This window comes from Orcinus orca, chromosome 9 (genome assembly GCF_937001465.1).
Source record: "Orcinus orca chromosome 9, mOrcOrc1.1, whole genome shotgun sequence".
Classification (NCBI taxonomy): Eukaryota; Metazoa; Chordata; class Mammalia; order Artiodactyla; family Delphinidae; genus Orcinus; species Orcinus orca.
The window spans coordinates 8,376,714-8,396,377 of NC_064567.1; the positions used below are offsets into that span (position 1 = coordinate 8,376,714).

The following is a 19,664-nucleotide window of genomic DNA, read 5'->3' on the forward strand; positions in this document are numbered from 1 at the left end:
TATTAAGTAAAATTGGGTATACAGACTATCGTAAGTTCAAAGATAATATCAACTGTTTAATATTAAAAGAGGAGTTGTTACAGAGACTGCTAATTACCCTCCAATATTTATTTTCCCCCTCTTGCATACAGATATTTAACTGGGCACTCAGTTATCCAATCTCCCTTGTTTGACCATGTAAGTTCCAGCCAATGCAGTGTTTCATACATAATATGAGACTTGAGGGAGTGGTTTTGAAGGAAGGGGGCAGGTCCTCCCATTCTCTTCTCTTTGCTTCTGCTTGGAATTTGGATATATTTAACGTCTGGAGCTTAAACTGACAGCTTGGAACCACAAGGCAAATAGTAAATGTTGAGAATGGTAAAGCTGAAAGATGGAAGAAGCTTGACTTTCTGACTCCATGACTCCAGAGTTTACCTTCTATCTATCTTCTTTTATGGAAGAAAGAAATAAATCTCTACCCTGTTAATTGCAGTCTCTGTCACTCAGAGCAGAACCTAATCCAAACAACTACTGTATTTGGTATTATATTTAAAAATAAGATGTTATGTGTGACAAAACCTAAATTCATGGAATTGCCTGCTATAAGCACTGGGCCCTGAAGCCTGGGATATTACAGGCTTGGCAAGCTGGAGCCTTTATTATTTGTAGCAAGATATCTGGTCATATTGTCAACTGCTGTTCCTTGGAAGGCAAAGCAGGTGCCAACTGAGACTTTTAATATTAGGAACAAAGTTAGGAAACAATTAAATGCTGATGTGCACTGGCTCCTTCTTGCTATGTTCAGCAGTCTTTAAGAGAGCGATGAACTCAGTCTAGGACTAGCCAGTCAGCAGGCTGAGATAAAAGGAAAACCACTTTGAAATGGAAGATGGAAGGCTCTCTGCTTCTGCTGACAATCTAAAATGATGGAGAATCCTCAATTTACAAGCTTGAAAAAGTAAAAACAAAAAACAAAAAAACAAGCAAGCCCTCCACACACATACACAAACTGTATACTAAACTAAGGGACAGTAATTATGAGCCACAGCTGCCAAGAGGCAGCCTTAGAAGGAAGGAAAGCTGTAGCCCAAGATGTCTTTTACCACCTTCAGGTAAGAGTAAGGATGGGGAAAAATAAACTATGAGAAATAGGCATCTTACTGATTAGGACTTGTTATATTAGGATTTAATTCATATCTGATGCAAATATATAATCATCAGCAGAACTCTGTATGTACTCTGTTACTATAGATAATAAACAAATAAAATAAAATAAATAAATGAAAGGAACAAATAATTACAACAACAAAAAGAGCCATCTACCAGAAAGTGGGAAACAGTCTTATGGCAATAATATTTAGGATATTATCATAAAGGGTTATTCTTTCTCAAGGCCACAAGGTTGAAAGGGGGCATAAGCTGAAAGGAGGAAGGAGAAGAAAAGGATGGATCAGCAAGTTCTATTGGAGAGAGATCAGAGTGGCTCACCTCCATTGAGAATTAGCAGAACACAGAGGTAAGTAAATAAAAGAACAGAGTCACCAAGCTTAAAACTACATCAAGGGACTTCCCTGGTGGTGCAGTGGTTAAGAATCTGCCTGCCAATGCAGGGCACACTGGTTTGAGCCCTGGTCTGGGAAGATCCCACATGCTGCAGAGCAAATAGGCCCGTGCGCCACTACTACTGAGCCTGCGCTCTAGAGCCCATGAGCCACAACTACTGAGCCCGCATGCCACAACTACTGAAGCCCACACTCCTAGAGCCCGTGCTCCACAACAAGAGAAGCCACTGCAATGAGAAGCCTGAGCACCGCACTGAAGAGTAGCCCCCACTCGCTGCAACTAGGGAAAGCCCACACGCAGCAACGAAGACCCAATGCAGCCAAATATAAATAAATAAATAAATAAATAAATTTACTAAAAAAAAACCCACTACATCAAGAACAGATATTTCGATTTGGTTACTTGCACATAGAACCGTCTTAAAGAAAATAGATTACAAGACTACAGTGTTTTTGAGGGAATGAATTTTCAGCAATTAAAAAAAAGTCCCTTAAAATCATTTCTTCTATTTGTTTGGCCATAGAAAATTGGGAATGTAAACAGAAATACCAACTTTATTAGAAAACAAAACAAAACTTATTTTCCGGTTTATAAAGAGGTTTTATGAGAGAATGTCCTAAAACTACCTTTGTTTTCACTTATTTGTATCATTACTCAATAATTTGTGGTGGCCAAGGAGGGATGCTGGTCGTATCTCCCTTCCTGTTTGAGGAGCAGAGTTGGTTGGTCTAATTGGGGTCCACAGATGTCCTCCTGCTGAGGCCATGCTCCCCGAGGCTGCCCCAGTTAATTACTAAACATGGCAAGAGCACCCGAGTCAGGCCATTTCCGTCTATCGTGGGACTCTAACAGGCTATTTTTATAAGGATTGCGGCTGACACTGTCTCAGTGCTTTGCTACAACCTGGGGCTCTTCCTACACAATCCTCCTTCCTTCCATCACTCCTTCCTCAGGTGTCAGGCTTCCTCCTCCTCTTTTACCGCTTTATCCTTCAGAGACACTTTGCCCAGTAAATCTTTCAATGTCTAATTCTGCCTTAACAGCTGTTTCTTGGAGTACCTGAACTGACACATTACTCATGAAAACAAAAGTATAAATTTTTTTTTTTTTGGTAAAGCACTGTAGAATCAACTGGATAGGGTAATCTGTAGAAATGTTTATGTTCTCCAAATAACAACCTGACACACATATTACATATTTACATGAGATATACAAGTCATCACAGTTTTAAAATCTGGCCAATTTTTTTTTTAACTTAAGAGCATTTTAGATATGGAAAATATTTTCTAAAAGATACATACAAAAAATCATATTCAATCTACATATTTATAGTTACCTATATTTCTACAGTCAGAACATTATGTTCTTTTAATCTAGTGATTTTAAAAAAACAAAATTAATATAAGGAGAAAAAAACACAAAATAACAGTGATAAATAGCCACAGGGTTAATTAAGACAATTCCTGCAAGTCAGAGTTTTTATAATTTCATGATTTTTTCCTTTGAAAAACTACTTACAATTTGCTCTTAAATCTGAATATTCCCAGTGCAAGCCAGTCATAAGAGTCAGAAAAAATCAAAGGCATGTAGAATATCACAATAATTCTAATGATAATTAGCTCAAATCATAGCTCTAATCAAACTTTACTTCTAGGAGGTATAAAAAGGTCTTTGGAATTGGGGGCTATGTAATGAATACTTTCCTATCTCCAACAGAGAAAGAGTTTCTGAAGAGGTTAATATATTCAATTTCACTGTGCAATTCCCTTCCTCCTCTGTGCCCTTTTCTTTTATGCATGTAGTTGGAAGACAAAGTAAAACAACCAAACGTTCCTTGGGAATTGGATTGAAAAAGAAATGTGTCTCTTCTTGTTAATGTTCTCATAATGGAAAGAAATGGTTTAAAAATGTGTTTTTTAAAGTGGGGAAAGAATTTGCTTAGAATTTGATTAAAAAATATTTTTATGGCAAGTGGTTGTTTTAAACAACCAAATTCTTTTTAAGAAATTAATAATTGAGAAAATTTCTAGGTTAATTCACTACAGTTAAGGAAAGACTAACTCTCTGAAGCTGAATAAGAGAAAAACAATCACATATAACAATGAACCAGGGTGAAATAGTAAAAGCATAAAGGAAAAATATATAAATAAAAATCAGTGAATAGGTTTGGAAACAATAAAAGAAAACTTAATTCCAATTATTATGTAAATTTAGCCAATCCAAATCAAAATAATTTTTAACAACTTACAGGAATCCCTAAGGTTCTAAGATGTGATTTCCTCATTTCTTGTTTTGCTATTTAATAAATTGTTAGTCGGTTGATCAGAAAAACTTGACTCTTGCCATAGTATTTTAAAGGGAGGTATATTACATAAAAGTAAAATGGGAATCCACGTATTTCAATATTAATAAGTGCTGTTCAACGCTATATAAATGTAGATGATGGTGAACTTTCATTTTAGTTTTTAAAAGGCAATAATTTATCCCCTGATCCCTTCTAACCTCAGTATAGTTGGGCCATGGGTGGAAGAAAGACCAAAAGGAAAAGATGATGACTAGTCCATGCTTTCAAGTTGGAAGTATATCCACTAGACTAATATTTTTAAAGACCATTTATTTTATAGCAGTTGTTTAGCTTTGAGTCGAAGTTCTCCACTTGCCTATTTCTGAGTGGCACTGCAGTCCCCAATTCAGCGACTGATTGGAAGTTTAGTTTACCAGAGCTGGTTTTAAATCAGTAGAATCTTGACCCTTGTTATACCCCATGTGTGATGCAGCAAAAAGAGCATCTGGGCAAGACTTGAAAGATTTGAGAACTAATTCAGAACCCATCAAGGAGAGAGAGGATGCAGGGAACTGTGAAAGTGTGTGTGTGTGTGTGTGTGTGTGTGTGTGTGCTGGGGGGTTAGGGGGTTGGTTCACGGTCTTGTTAATTTGGGAGGAGGAATGACAGGTTACTCCATGGATAGCAATACCTTCAACAGTTCCTGATGCACAGGTCAGAAGTAGTCTTTAGGGAAACACTGCCAGATGGACCCCAAAGGAGTCCATGCAGAAGGAGAAAGTGTGGAGTAGAGGAAAGGGTAAGCTCAAGGCTTTTTGTCAGGCTGACTGCTGTCATCTTGACTCCTTTTTGTGTATTAGGGCCCATATCCCACCTGTCAGCAAGTCCTGTAGGCTTGACTTCCAAAAATGTATTCGGAATTGACCATTTCCCACTCCTCCACTAGTCTATCTTCCTTTATCTGGGTTATTACGATAGTCTCCACTATTTTAACTATACTGCTCCCTCATCTGACCATAGTCTTTTCTCAAAACAGCACCCTTAGAGATCGTTTTAAAATGTAAATTAAATTTTGCCATTCACCTGGTTCAATCTTCAAATGACCACCCACCTCACTCAGAGTAAAAGACCCTTCACAATTCAGCCTCTGAAGCCTCGCATTCCTGAAGCTGTGTGGCCTCCTGTCTTCAAGGCCTCCATGTGCTCATACCTGTGTACTATTTATACTTCCTTTTCTCTCTACCAGAGATGCTCTTCTCCATATCTCTTCTTGATGTGTTTGCTCACATCCTTGAGTTTTTTGCTCAATCCTTGAGCTCTTTGTTCAAGTGCCATCTTCTCATTGAGGCTTCATCTGTCAAATTGTTTTAAATGGTAATCTTCAGCATCCCCCTTCCCCCAGACCTTCCTATCCCCTTCTCTGATTTATTTTCTCCAAAAATACTCATTTCACCAATTTGTTATCTCAACTGGAATGACAGCAAATATTTTTTTCTGACTTGTTCAATGCTCTAGCATGAATAATAATGCCAGGTTTTAGTAAACATTTAGTAAATAAAATGATTTGAATCCTGGCCCTACTCCTCATTAGTCATACAGATAGTATGTACACCTAGATAAAAGTGCATCTGATCTAATGCAAAATCATGTTATTGTCAAGACCCTGAAAAGTTATTCCTGCCAAATATGATAATGGAATACCAGTGGCTGTTCTCTGCCAGCACAGTCAGTATCCCTTACCTAAAGTTCTCTAGGGGGAGAAGAGTGTGGCAGAAGCTGGCCATCTATGTGGGGGTGAGAAGTCCTCTAGCCCCTTTTGCATGTAACCATTAAACGTAACCATAGGGACTGCTGATTAATTTAGTCAATGACTAAATATAGAACTATTATGCATCAGGCATTTTTCCCCAACACTTAATATAGCAGAAAATGTAAACAACTAATACCCTTGTCGTATTAGTGCTTACATTCTAGTGGAGATTCCAATAATAAACAGTCAGTATAGCACATAATGAAGGATGTAGAATGTTCGAAAGTGATTAAGTGCTGTGGTAGGGGAGGGAAGAAAGTAGAGTGGGACAACAGGGACCAGGGATGCTGAAGGTGGGGTGGGGGTCAGGACGTGCTAGAGCAGGAAGGAGAGGGCCTGGTCATCCTCCTGGAGGAGGTGAGACTTGGGAAAAGTCTCTAAGGAGGACAGTAAACCAGAGAAGAGTCAAAAAACAAAACAAAAAAAATAAGGGTCTAGGGAAAAAAGAAAACATTATAGGGACAATAGAAACCAGACCAGTGGTTGCCTGGGACAGGGCAGGAATGAGAATTGACTGCAGGGGTCAGAAGGGAAGTTTGGGGGACTGGGGAAATGATCTAAAAGCCGGACTGTGGTGATGGCTACACTACTGTATAAATTCACTAAACTCACTGATTTATACACTTGAAATATACATTTGAAATAGGTGGATTTTAGCATATGTAAATTTTATCTTAGTAAAAAGCAATGAAAAGAGAGAGAGGGAATAAGAGAGGTAACATGAGAAACATAAAATTAAACAAAATAGAAGAACATGCCTGTAGAAGACTTGGATATCATAATTAGAAAACTGTAAAAGCAGTTTCTGGTATTCCTTTATCTGTACATTAAACCAGACAATCTGATTATATTTTTATTTGATGTTTCGAATCCAGAATCCAGGATATATAAAAGTACTCTGTGATGGTGAGTTTTACGTGTCAACTTGGATAGGCTCTAATACACAGTTATTCAATCCAGCACTCATCTAGGTGCTGCTGTGAAGGTGTTTTGCGGATGTGGTGAACATCCACATTCAACTGACTTTAAGTAAAAGAGATAAGCCTTGACAATGTAGCCGTCATCCAACCAGGTGAAAGGTCTTAAGAGCAAAACAGATGTTTCCCCAGATGGAGCTTAGAGTAGGTATACATTAATAAGAGAATCATACAAACAATGTAAAATGATAACTTTATAAAGGTGAGACATATGGAGGGATAAGAGCAAAAACTGTAAATTCTATGAGGGTAGAGATTCTGTTTCCTGTTTGGTCACGGTGTATCACCAGCACCAAGCATAACCCTTGAGTTATATGAAGGGCTCCATAGTCTCTTTGGATATAAATGAATAAATGCAGATCTCAGTTCTGTAATAGAAAGATAAATGCATGTTTGAAAAGAAAGTTCTAAAGATAACCAAGCATTTAGAGGAATAGGCCACAAAAAGATTAAAAGATTTACTATTATTTCAACCAGTTAAGACAAAATTGAACATTGATCTAATAACAGAGCTGAAGGATTTCAATTCCTAAAGTAACATCACATTTGTTTTCTTTGAAGGCATTTCTTGTGAGAACACTTAATGTGCAAAACAGCACATGTACCCAGCATTTATATGTTAAATGTAGGAATGCTCTTACTGTCAGTAAGGGACTGGACACATAGCCATGGGTGTCAAGTATGTTCTCCTAAACTTTTCTGGTTGTTTTAATATGAACAACTCTCTGGGAACACTTCATTATATCTTTATGACTCTGAGCCTATGTTCTACTGCTCAGTAGATGCACATTATGCAAAATTCCAAGACCAGTACACCATGCCATTAGGATGACAATTTATTCTTAAACACATGTGATTTCAGAAATGCCACTTAAACTCTACTGAAGAAAGAGAACAATTCCAGGATTTCATCTTCTTTTCATGGCACTCTTTTGTATGTGTGTGATTGTTTTATTTCCAGCATTATTATTATCTACAGCCAAAGTCTTTACTATTTTCATTTCTTTGGTAGTGATAGGTCCCACCACACTACAAATCAAGGTCAAATTCAAAATTCCTCTGTTTCTGAAAATTTCCAGGTCAGCTAAGCAATGTGGATAGACTTCCCCGCCTTGTCTTTATGTATGATCCTGCCCCTAGCATTTGCTAACTCCAAGTCTGTGATAGTTAATTTTATGTGTCAACTTGAGCAGGCTAAAGGATGCTCAGATAACTGGTAAAACATTATTTCTGGGTGGGTCTGTGAGGGTGTCTCCAAAAGAGACTGGCACTGGAATCAGTAGACTAAGTAAAGAAGATGGCTCTCATCAAAGTGGGTGGGCATCATCCAATCTGTTGAGGGCCCAACAGAACAAAAACGCAGAGGAAGAGCAAATTCCATCTCTCTTTTTGATCTGGGATGTCTATCTTCCCCTGCCCTTGGACACTGGAGCTCCCAGATTTTCAGCCTTTAGACTTTGGGACTTATAAGAGGAGCCTTTGAGACTAGGAGTTAAACCACTGGCTCCTCTGGGTCTCAGGCCTTTGGACTCTAACTGAATTGCACCACTGTCTTCCTGGTTCTCTAGCTTGCAGACAGCAGCAGATTGTGGGACTTCTGGGCTCCATAACCCTGTGTGTGCGTGTGCGTGTGCGTGTGCGTGTGTGTGTGTGTGTGTATACATATATACATATACATATATATATATACATATATATATATATATATATATGAATCCTGACTGATACAAAGTCTAAGCTGTATGCTTTTTTTCTCACTCTAATTGTTAGTTAGGGATACATTTTCAAAACAATGATTCCTTTACTTATCATTTGCACTTTTGTATTGTTTTGTTTACACAAAGCTTTCTAACATTTATCAGAGATGATTTCTCACCATAACCAAGTGTGGTCATGGAATTTTCTCAAAAATATTTTTTACTTATTTCCTTAAAATTCTATACTCAGTCCTATTTAGAGGTCAGAAAGTAATGTTCAGAAATCTGGCCAGCAGTGCTGTTTTTATCCAGTGTGCATAGCAGTTTAATTTTTGTTGTTGCTGTTTGTTTGAATGTCTCTACCTTTTAGTTATCCACATTGGCTAAAATTTGTTTTACTTTCAACTCTTATAAAATTCATCTTTGACAATGGATAATATTAACCCAGAAATATGAATCTCCCTTAAGAAGTATGATAACTTTAATTAAAGGGAGCTATGAAGCAAATCACTTATATCTTATTATGGGCCAACTTGTACCTTCCAAAAATATGTGTTGAAGTCCTAACCCCTAGAATCTGTAAATGTGGCCTTATTTGGAAATAGGGTCCTTGCAGATGTAATCAAGTTAAATGAGGTGATAATCTGATCACTTAATGGATCCCTAATCTGATGACTGGTGTCCTTAAAAGGAGAGGGAAATTTGGACACAGAGAAACAGAGGGAAGAATTCATCTTGAAGATGGAGGCAGAAATTGGAGCAATGTATCCACAAGCCAAGGAAAACCAAGGTTGCTTGCAACCATCAGAAGGTAGGAGAATCCAGAAAACACTCTTCTTTGGAGACTTTAGAGGGATCAGGGCCCTAGTGAACCTTGGGCCCTGCTGAACCTTGGTTTCAGACTTCTAGCCTCCAGAACTGTGAGGGAATAAATTTCTGTTAAGCCACCCAGTTTGTAGTTTGTTGCAGCAGCCCTGGAAACCTAATACAAAGAAGCTTGTTTAAGATTCACTTTTCAGACCACTGAGAAGACATCATCTAATGTACCATATCATTTGATAAAACATTTATCACTCCATTTCTTGTGGAAAGCAACAAAAAGGAGCTAGAAAACAAATCTCCAAACAACAGATCTTCAGTAGGTGCAACAACAGGCCAGTTGGCCCTTCAGAGGAAGGAAGACTGGACCATAAACAGAGTGCTGCAAGGTCCTGCACATATTCTGGTGACAGACGGGTCAACCCAGGTATTCCTGAGCAACTATCTGGGAGGCCTTTCATGACCAAGTTGTGGTGTGTTTTAGATCACTAAGGAAAGCTTTAGGCACTCACAGCTGGTGGCATTTTCCCTTCAACAGCCAGGGAGCACCAGCACTGGTAACAAGTCTCTAACTGCTTCAATGAGAACTACTTTACACAGACATATATTTGAGACAGGCTAGGACCTGGGACACTTTGCTGCAGTACTTGCACCTGGACAAAGGTCTTCTCAAGCAACAAAACACAAAGACACTATAAGGAACTAAAAATAATTGTGTGCATGTGCAACTGGGGCAAATTATCAACAACAAAATACAGAAAAGATCAAAATAAAACCCAACTGCCACTTGTGCAGAGCCAGGAGCAAAGGCAGGGGGTCGGGAGCAAAAGCAGGGCACCACCCATGCCCCCCACCCCCCTGCCCGGCACTCACCACCACCTAAGGGGTGGGCAGACCACCTAAGCCACGTCTCCAGCCCGACCCCTGGACACACCCCTTCCCTCACCCCATATGAGGAACCAGCTCGCCCCACCTCGGGAGCGAGCAAGGGAACCCGTTTTTGTTCTCGCCCCCCCGCCCCTGCTGCAGCAGGGGCCCCAGTAAAGCCTAGTCTGAATTTCTTGTCTGGTCTCTGATCAATTTCTATTGATTAAGGAGTCCAAAAACCCTGGTCAGTAACATATTTACATATCAATCTAATAACTATTTAAAATTCATGCTCTATTTCAATGAGGAGTAAAAAGCTATATACTGGTGAGCCTAGATTTGTAACTGGGAAGGGATGTGCCCTTTTATTAAGCTTTATTAATTCCATTCCTATCAGACTCTGGCCAGTTCCCAATGCCCCCCATCTCTCTGGTCACCTCCACCTAATCTGGCACTTTCTTGAGAGCTGCCACCCCCAATGTGTTCCTTAGAACTCCCCTTCCAACAAGACTGGATCTTTCTTACCCCTCCTCTTCAGCCCACAGCTCCTTTTCCTTTTAAATTAAAACAAATGATCAAAATACCAAACCTAAAGAAATTTTTAAGTTGAAAAATCTTTCTGCTCTCTCATGATCATGGGCCCTGGCCTGTATCAGAAATCAGAAAGCCAATTCCCAGGTAAGCAGTCAATAATAAATTGAATTATTTTCTTTAGAATTCTTTTGATTATTAAAATTAATGAAGTGTTATCAAAAGGAATTCAAGTTGGGAGATAAAGAAATAGGTAAAGCAGCTAAAATAACTTTTCTTGAGGAAACATTCCCAAATGAATCCTTCTTTTTCTGTTTATTCCCAAGAAAAAACAAGGCAAGATAATTCTTAGAGCATAAACGTCTGATTCAGAGTGTTACAGAGGAGAACTAAGAGCTTTCCTGGCGTGAGCAGGGTGCAGGCGTGGAGAGAGAAGGCTCCACACTGGTGGGCACAGCCGTGCCTGTGGTGGCAAAAGCAGCTGTGTGGCCAGGACTTACTTCAAAAGAAGCAAACTGTGGACATGGTTAAGGACAGACCGCCTTTATGTAAGGCTTTCACCCAGCGGGGACACAATTTGATTTTTACTGACTAAGGAGGAAGAAATGCTTTGAGTAGCCAAGCAGTTGGTGAGAGGCCTTAGATGAGCACATGACCTGAAATCTGAAATTTTCCTTGGAAGGGGCTGTCTCAAAGGGAGTTTAAGAAAAGACCCCAGATGAATTGGAAAGGCAATCAGCATTTAGCATGAAACCCTGGGGTCAGACCCTGGGGTTAACAGGTGATGCTGTGTAATGTTCACAGAACAGATCCTATTGCCTTTTAATAGATAAAGAAAGATAAATTATTAAAATGACCTATCAACTAAGAGAAGCCACCATCCCAAATTCGGTGTGTATGATTCAAAGTTCTTATTTTAGAACAGAGTCAATTCTCCTTTCCACTATACTAATATTTCTTAAGATGTCATCATTATAACATCTACAACTTACTTCAAATTTTCAGCACAGACTGTATGAAGTTGTGTGTGTGTGTGTTTTCAGTTACAGTCCAGAGGCGGCTATCATTCTAATCAGGCAGCCACGTGCCAGAGGTAGTCGTGAGCATGCTCTCAGAAACACTGCAGCCACTCCAGACACGACTACTCCAGGATTTCTGCTATCTATTCCTCTCATCAACTTTCTGAATGTCAAGTTGGGTTTTCTTTGGTAAAAATAGCGGTCTCTTAATTAGCATAAATGGTAGATAAATGTTAGGAAAGAGATCTCAGTGGTGAAATTAAATATATTAAGGTTATGTAGTTTGGCAAAACTTCTTTTAGAAACACTCACAGCCTGTGTGAAAATGGTATAAGACTCCAGTGAGGTCTGTGACCTGAAGCCGTGGAGACGGTTCTGGATTCTGATCAGTGAACCTGTGCCAGCTATTAGCTTAGGAGGCTTTCTGTTGCCTGGCACTGGCTCTGGGTACAGCTGAATCCTGCCTCTGAAACACTGCTACAGCTGCCTGAAGAAAACAGTTTCTTCAAGGGAAGGCAAGTCAGAGAGCTAAGACTTCATTGAGCTGACAGAGGAGTCTGTATTAACAGTGTTGTTCCAGCTTGCTAATAAATGTTCATTTAATAAATGTCTATATGTGCCCCGGACCCTGTCTGGGGCTTCCGTTCACTGCTCCATGGTGGCAGAGCTGTATGAGAATAGCTGTTTCTTACTTATCTCACTTGTCAGTGGCTAACATTGTTTTTTAAAAGAATATAATAGATATGCATGCAAGGTGGCTAAGTCAGATCTATAATTCTGTTCCTCAGATCATTTGTTTCAGAATCACTTGAAGTTTAGAATTCTTTGATTTCTCAACATCCTGCATTCTAAAGTTCTATGAGTGGGGCCTGAGAATCTGAATTGTAACAAGTTCCCCTAGTGATTCTCATATACTCTGAGGATTCAGCCAATAAAGATATAACCAAAGAAGCATCATGATCATTTTCTGACAGCATTTCCCAATGGCAGACTAAAGACCCAAGAGGGAGGAAATATGACCCTGACCGCTGGGTTTGAAAACCCAAATCTGTAAAGCAAACGTAATAGCACACTATAAATTTAGCCCTCATATCTTATAAGCTCTATGCCATGAATTTGTGGTTATAGCTTTTTGCCTACCCATCTAGATGGACATAGATCAACACTCGCCTTAAGCACTCAGCAAGCTCATTCATGGCCGAAGATATCCCACTGCCATTTGGATGAGGACGGATTATCGACAGCTTTCCCACTGAGTGCTGTCATCCATTTTCTGACAGCAATGAAAACTGCTGGCCAAAAGTCCATCTTGTTAAATATGTTTTGGGAGAAAGACCAGTTTAGCTACTGGGTTGCTTTTTCTCACATCAATCAGCCCAGTTTATTCACTTTGAAGACATCTTGTCTGACTTCATCCACTCATCAAATATTTATTGAGAGACTTTTAAAAAGCATGTAGCTTTAACTCCCAACAAAGACCATGGAAGATTAAAGAAACAGAGGTCTAGTTCAGGACTTCTGTCTCTGAGCTGCCACTCATCATCATATCATGATGCAGAGGGGAGAAGCACCCTCATACAGCAGTCAGAGGTTTTGAATTCAGGGGCTGGCTATAGACTCAGCAAGTCAGTATAGCTCTTAGGGCTTCTATTTCTTCTTTTGGAAATTTAGGAATAAAAGGCTTGCCTTGATTTTTTTCAGAATTTATTAATTCATTTACAAATATTTATTGGTCATCTACTATATTCAGGAATTTTTCTAGGACCTTGGGGGATAAAGCAGGAAACAAGACATACAAGATGTCTGTTGTCAAGTAGGCTTATTCTAATAATTAGAGAAATATATACAAATAGTGATATATAAACATATATTTATATATACAAATAAACAGATATAGGAATATTAATAGGCATATTTGCAGAGGGAAGTATATGTATACATACTTTTTAAAGCTTAAACCAAAGCCTTTTCTGAGGATACAATGTATTTTTTTAGATCTCACATTGGGTGATTAGAATGAGAAAGGGAATAATCTAATGAAAGATTAGTATTGATCTAGGCAACACACCTAGCATTTTAATAAAAGATATCCCTACGTTTCATTAATGAAGAAAAACATTTTCTGGCAGGATGCATTTCTCAAATTAGAAAACATGTCAGATCTGTGTTCCAACACTTTTTCACATATAGAAGTAGAATTTATCATTAAAAGAATCTTCCACTCCACTAATCTTTTTATTACTTAAGAATCAAGATATTTGTGATAAGGTGGCTTCATGTAAGGCAACCTGTGTTAGGCAGCCTCTCAGAAGGCCCCAATAACCCCTGATTTCTTGTGTAATCCCCTTGCTTTAAGTGTGGGCTGGATTTAGTGACTTGCTTCTAGTAAGTTGTATATAACAGAAGTGATGGGATGTGACTTCCAATTGTATATAACAGAAGACCGGATTATTAAAAACAAACAAGAACAAAACCTTTATGGCTTCTATCTCATAAATTTTCTCTCCCACTTACTGGCTTTTCCCTCCCCGCCCCTTCTCCCTCCCTACCTCTCCACTTCTCTCTCTCTCTCTCTCAACCTTGTTCCTCTTCTTATTACTCCTGTATCTCTTTCTCCCTCCCTCTCTCTCTCTCCCTCTCTCTCTCTTTCTTTCTCTCTCTCCCTCCCTCCCTCCCTCCCTCTCTCTCTCTCTTTCCACACACACACACACACACACACACACACACACACACACACACCCCACCCCATCATCCATAGAAGAGACCACTTGAAGAAGAGAGGCCCCAAAGGATCAGAGCTGCATAGAGGAGAACCGAGGCACCCCAGCCAATAGCCAGCACAAACGATCAACCAAGTGAGTGCACCGTCTTGGAAGCAAACTCTCTAGCACAATAAAGCCTTCAAATAACATAGCCACGGCCAACAGCTTGGGTATAACCCCATGACAGACCCAGGTGGTCAGAATCACCCATCTAAGTCATTTCTGAATTCCTGGTCTAGAGAAACTGTGAGATAATACATGTTTGTTCTTTTAAGCCACTAAGGTTTGGGGTAATTAGTTACACAGCAAGAGATGACCAATGTATAATCCAAGGACATGATTCCTGAGAATAGTATTATGAGAATGAATGGATTCAGAATCTCACGCTTTATACTTAGAATATTTGAATTGGACTAGAAGAATATGGTGACATCATATTAACACTTTATCATGAAGAAACAATAAATTTGATGCTCCTTTTAGTTCAATGAGGTTACAGAGTTTGTTTGCTTTTTTTCTGAGATCTCCTGAGTCCACTGAATCAATATAAATACTTCAAACTTTACTGAAACTCCATTTTTAGCAATGTATTAGTTAACCAATTAAAAAAATGGTAGTCTTACCTCCAAAAAAGTACTTCTCGCCAGTTTTAACTTGAAGAGGACTGTTAGTTCGGACTGCTGAGGCTTCATCTCCGTCGATAGTGAGAATAACAAAATTCTCCTTAGCTAGGAAACGGACTTCATGCCACTGGCCGTCATTCAACCCAGAACCTGTTAGATACAAGAGAAAAGGCCATTTCTTTTCTTAAGATGATTCAGTTTAAAATAATTTTTAATAACAACAGTCAGAGCTTTGTAAGTAAAAATGAATATATTTTCATCTAGGAAAATTCACTGTGGCTACAATTAATATCTCATCTTCTTTAATATTATAAGTAGTTCTATCCTCCGCCAGACCAAATACGCCATAACATAACCCAATCAAGTAGGGACATAATGTGCCATCGGGGTACATGAGAAAATGGAGTGAATTAAGTTGTTTGGTAGACGATGATGAACTATTTTAATAACTTATTTTCTAGTTAGCTTTACTAGACTTCACTCTCAGATGAGAAAAAGGATTTGTAATTTTATCTCATGTCACTCTCTGCTTTTAAGAACTATTTTTTGTACTGTCATTGCCTCTCAATAGCCACATCTGGCAAGTAGAGCTAATAGAAATAAAGGACTAAAGAATGAATGTGTGAGTATGTGCAGTGAAGGGGAGAAGAATATGCCACCCCAACATATGCTATTTCGGCATACTGATTATTTTGAATTAAAGTTACTTAAGAAACAGCAAGTGCAGTAAGGATACTCTGACCCTCCTTTGTCCCTCTGAAAGCAGGAAACAAATCTCTCATGTGAAACGTACCCTCCCTGTACCAGGAGGGTACAAGGCTTCCTTATCACTAGAGAGAGGGAAGTTAGGGCCAAGAAGGCTGTATAAACAAACCATGTTACTAATTCGTTAATCTACTACCCCAAACCCAAAACTCTGGGTTACCAAAGTTACCCCAAAACTTCTTTGTCCTGTTAATTCTTTACAAAATTAATCTTTTTCTTCAGCTAAAAGGTATAAAATCTGCCCTACATTGGTCACTTCTTTGAGTCTCATATTTTGGAGAGGTCCCATACGTACAAAATTATATTTGTTTTGGGCTTCCCTGGTGGCACAGTGGTTGGGAGTCTGCCTGCGGATACAGGGGACACGGGTTCGTGCCCCAGTCTGGGAAGATCCCACATGCCGCGGAGCGGCTGGGCCCGTAAGCCATGGCCACTGAGCCTGCGCGACAGGAGCCTGTGCTCCGCAACGGGAGAAGCCACAACAGTGAGAGACCCGCGTACCGCAAAAAATAATAATAATAATAATAATAAATTATATTTGTTTTCCTCCTGGAAATCTGTCTGATGTCAATTTAATTCTTAGATTAGCCAAAGAACCTAGAGGGGAAGAAAGGAAAAGTTTTCCTTCCCTACAGCAGTTATTTGTGCTAATTGACCACTAATAGGTATGGGAAATGATACCAGGATTATCTGATCATTTACAAATAAGATATCTTTATAATGAATTAGGTTATATTTAAACAGATAAACATCAACAAAATAAATCAACAACTCCCTAACAATCACATTCCACTCTTGCCTAGTACAAAGGTCTTCAGAAATAGAAAATCTATTTAGTTATCCATTAGACAGAAAATAACAAAGTTTCTGTTTAGTTTGTGTTCATTTTTCAAATAATAATTAGAAAATTAAGGAGTAAAGAGAGGAGAACAGCCTTCAAACAAACGTATCTTGAAAGAGTTTAAGGAACACTAAGAGAGACAGAAATCTAAGTGAGTCAAAGTGACTTTCTTTCACCTTATAAAGGCCTATGGAAAGGGAAACTATTTTGTTCTAGACTACTCCAGATGGCTTAATCTAGAATCCACAGGTAGGAGTTACTGAAGGTACAGTTCAGCCTCACAAAAGAGAAGCCTAGCATGAAAAGGTATCCAAAAATGGAATGAGAGAAAATCAGTGAAGCACGAATGATGGCTTCCAAGCTTCTGATCAGAGGTCTGCAAACCACAGCTTATAGGCTAAATACTGCTTGCTGCCATCTGTTTCCGTGCAGCCTGAGAGCTAAAAATAAATCTCACATTTTAAATGGTTGAAAAATAAAATAATAGCAATATTAAATTACATGTGAAAATTATATAAAATTCAAATGTAGTGTCCACATAAAATTTACTGGAATACAGTCAAACTCATTTGTTTATACATTGTCTGTTCTACAGAGTCAAAAACAGTTGCTACAGAAACTGCATGGCCCACAAAGCCTATACTATTTACTACATTGTCCTTTACAGGAAAAGCATAATCTAGTGATTGGTTTACATTATTAAACAGAAACACCATTTTAAAGAAAAAAAGTAAGGCTTCTTGGGGCTTGAAGATAGTCACATATATGTAGTATTAACTAACACTGTACTAGAAAATATCATTACAAATAATCATCCCTCAGGTATTTTTTTTCAGGATTTTCAATTTTTAACTTAGTAACATTTATTGAGCACATTTTATTTCAATGGAGGAAAACAGCTCTAAAGTAATTAATACTAAATAATTTTCAAATTATGAAATGTATAATACATACAAATACATATTTTTTGTACTGAAATTACTATGTAAACATACAGTCTTATTCTAAAAGTAAAGTCAGTTAGCTGTCAGACAAGTAGTAGTGTTTACTGAAACAATTCCTTCTCCAGTAGTGGGTTCTCCCACAAAACTGATTCATGGAAGACTGTACCGTCACCATAACATATTCTGTTAAATTATAAAACTGGGGTTAGTGTTAATTAGCCACAGAAGTGTATGGTTTTGATTTTGGTTGTTATTTTTGCCTTTACAATGTGATGAACCCTGCTTTGAAATGCAGTTTTGGGGCATGGGTCCCAAGGACAGTAACGTTACAAATGTTTAATCCTAAATAGTCACACATTCAGAGGAAGTCACTTATAAGCTGTCTTCAGTAACAGGGCTTTCTGTTCTAACTGGTAGACCAGAAAGCCTTCCTAAAAATTCTAATGAAAACTTCTTCATCATAAAGTTAATTTTTAAAGGGAAAATCACCAGCTTAATTGTTCATGACAAAAAGGTCTATTATTCCATCAGATTAAAGTAAAAAGGTTACTTTATTTTTTCAAGAAACTTAATTACTAAAGAAATTGGACCTCATATAAAAGCAGCCTTGTTGATAGCAGCCACTGCTGCATCTGAGCTTCAGGTGTGATTTCTATTCATTTTAATTCCAATTATTACTTTGAACTGTTAATGCTAATCATCAGGAGGGTTTTTTAATAACATATGGATAAAGAAAAATTTTAAGAAGTGACATATTTTCTTTTGAGAAACTAGGTCATCCTTGCCCCACTGAAGAATGAACTTCATATATTCGGGGCCCATTCCTATCATAGATTGCTGAGGCATACCTCTTGACGATTAACATTAACAGTTCCAAACAATATTTCACAGAAAAAGATTTTTTTGAATTACTATCCCCAATAAATAGGTGAGAGAACTGAATCTAATAACGTTTAGGCATCCCGTATGAGAACGGGAACTCAGCTATATCTAGTTCTGGAGGCTGAGTTCTTATAAACAGCAAACAAAGAAAAACCAACAACAATGAAACATGGTATATAGACTCTGTGCATCTGTGATCAGAGTTCTCTTATACCCCCTCCCCCCCCCCCCCCCCCCCCCACACACACACACATACACTTCCATCTGCCACCACATCTAGAGGGAGTTTCTGGAGTACCCTTGTCTCATATAGCGTCAGGGTTGTAAATAAACTGAGACACCGATCTGGTTTCATCTGCCAACTTTCAGCACTTGCGTCATCAGATTTTTGTTGTAATGTAAGATCCCACTTCTACATGTCTTTTAGTAGTTTCTTACATTGATGTTTTTCCCCTAAAATTGTAATTTGAATGGAAATTAAGCAAATTCTAGCATTATTTCCCTAAGGCATATTAAAGTAAGCCCAGGAGCATTCATTTAAATCATCTCCATACTTTGTGAAACTTAGTAAAGAGAACTCTGTGTTCACTCCTTTCATTTTATTATGAGTGGATCAATCAATGATCTTTAACATGCTATCATTTGTCAGTTTGTAGAGTTGAGATCCTAATCTAGGCCTTTTGCATTCAAACAGTTAGTTCTTCCCACTCAGAACACAGCCATTAAATTTTATGGTGCGAAAAAAGAAGACGCCATAGTTTCAGCATAATTTCCCTCCTCTTGTGTCCCTTCCCTTCAGTGCAAGGGAGACCTGAACAACTTTGTATGAAACACGGACTACTGAGTTTTGCCTTTACCATTTCCTGGGCCACCTGCCACTTGGGAAGTAGTACAGAATTAGTTTTGCTTCAGAGAAACTATATGGAATAGCCTCTTTGAGGCATTTTAAAAAATTAACAATATTCTTTAGTAATTTTTAATTCATATGAAACAGAACATTAACGAAATTTAAGAGCTTTTGGAATTCTATAAAATTCACTCAGAACCGTGCAGTTGATCATACGATATACACTTACAATACCAATACAGTATTAAGAAAAAAAATGTATCATCATCCCAAGTTTTATTAGAAATTTGTGAGTTGTAAACAACAAAGAACACATCACCAAATAGGATTAAGGCATCATGTCTCATTTGCTATTAAAGAGATGGTATCCCTTCACTCAATATTCTGGAGCAATAAATGTCCCAGGGAATAGAGAGACTCACCAGGGACCCATAATCCCAGACACTGTGGG

The 19,664-nt window shown here is 38.4% G+C and overlaps 1 protein-coding gene across 2 annotated transcripts in view; it reads right to left on the reverse strand.

Annotated features, from left to right (window-relative positions):
- Positions 1-19,664, reverse strand: part of CNTNAP2 (contactin associated protein 2) — a 2,019,732-nt gene that overhangs the window by 936,167 nt on the left and 1,063,901 nt on the right. For both annotated transcript variants that reach the window (XM_049714704.1, XM_049714703.1), the window contains exon 10: positions 14,935-15,084. In XM_049714704.1, the coding sequence (XP_049570661.1) occupies positions 14,935-15,084 (150 nt within the window). The remainder of the gene's footprint in view (positions 1-14,934; positions 15,085-19,664) is intronic.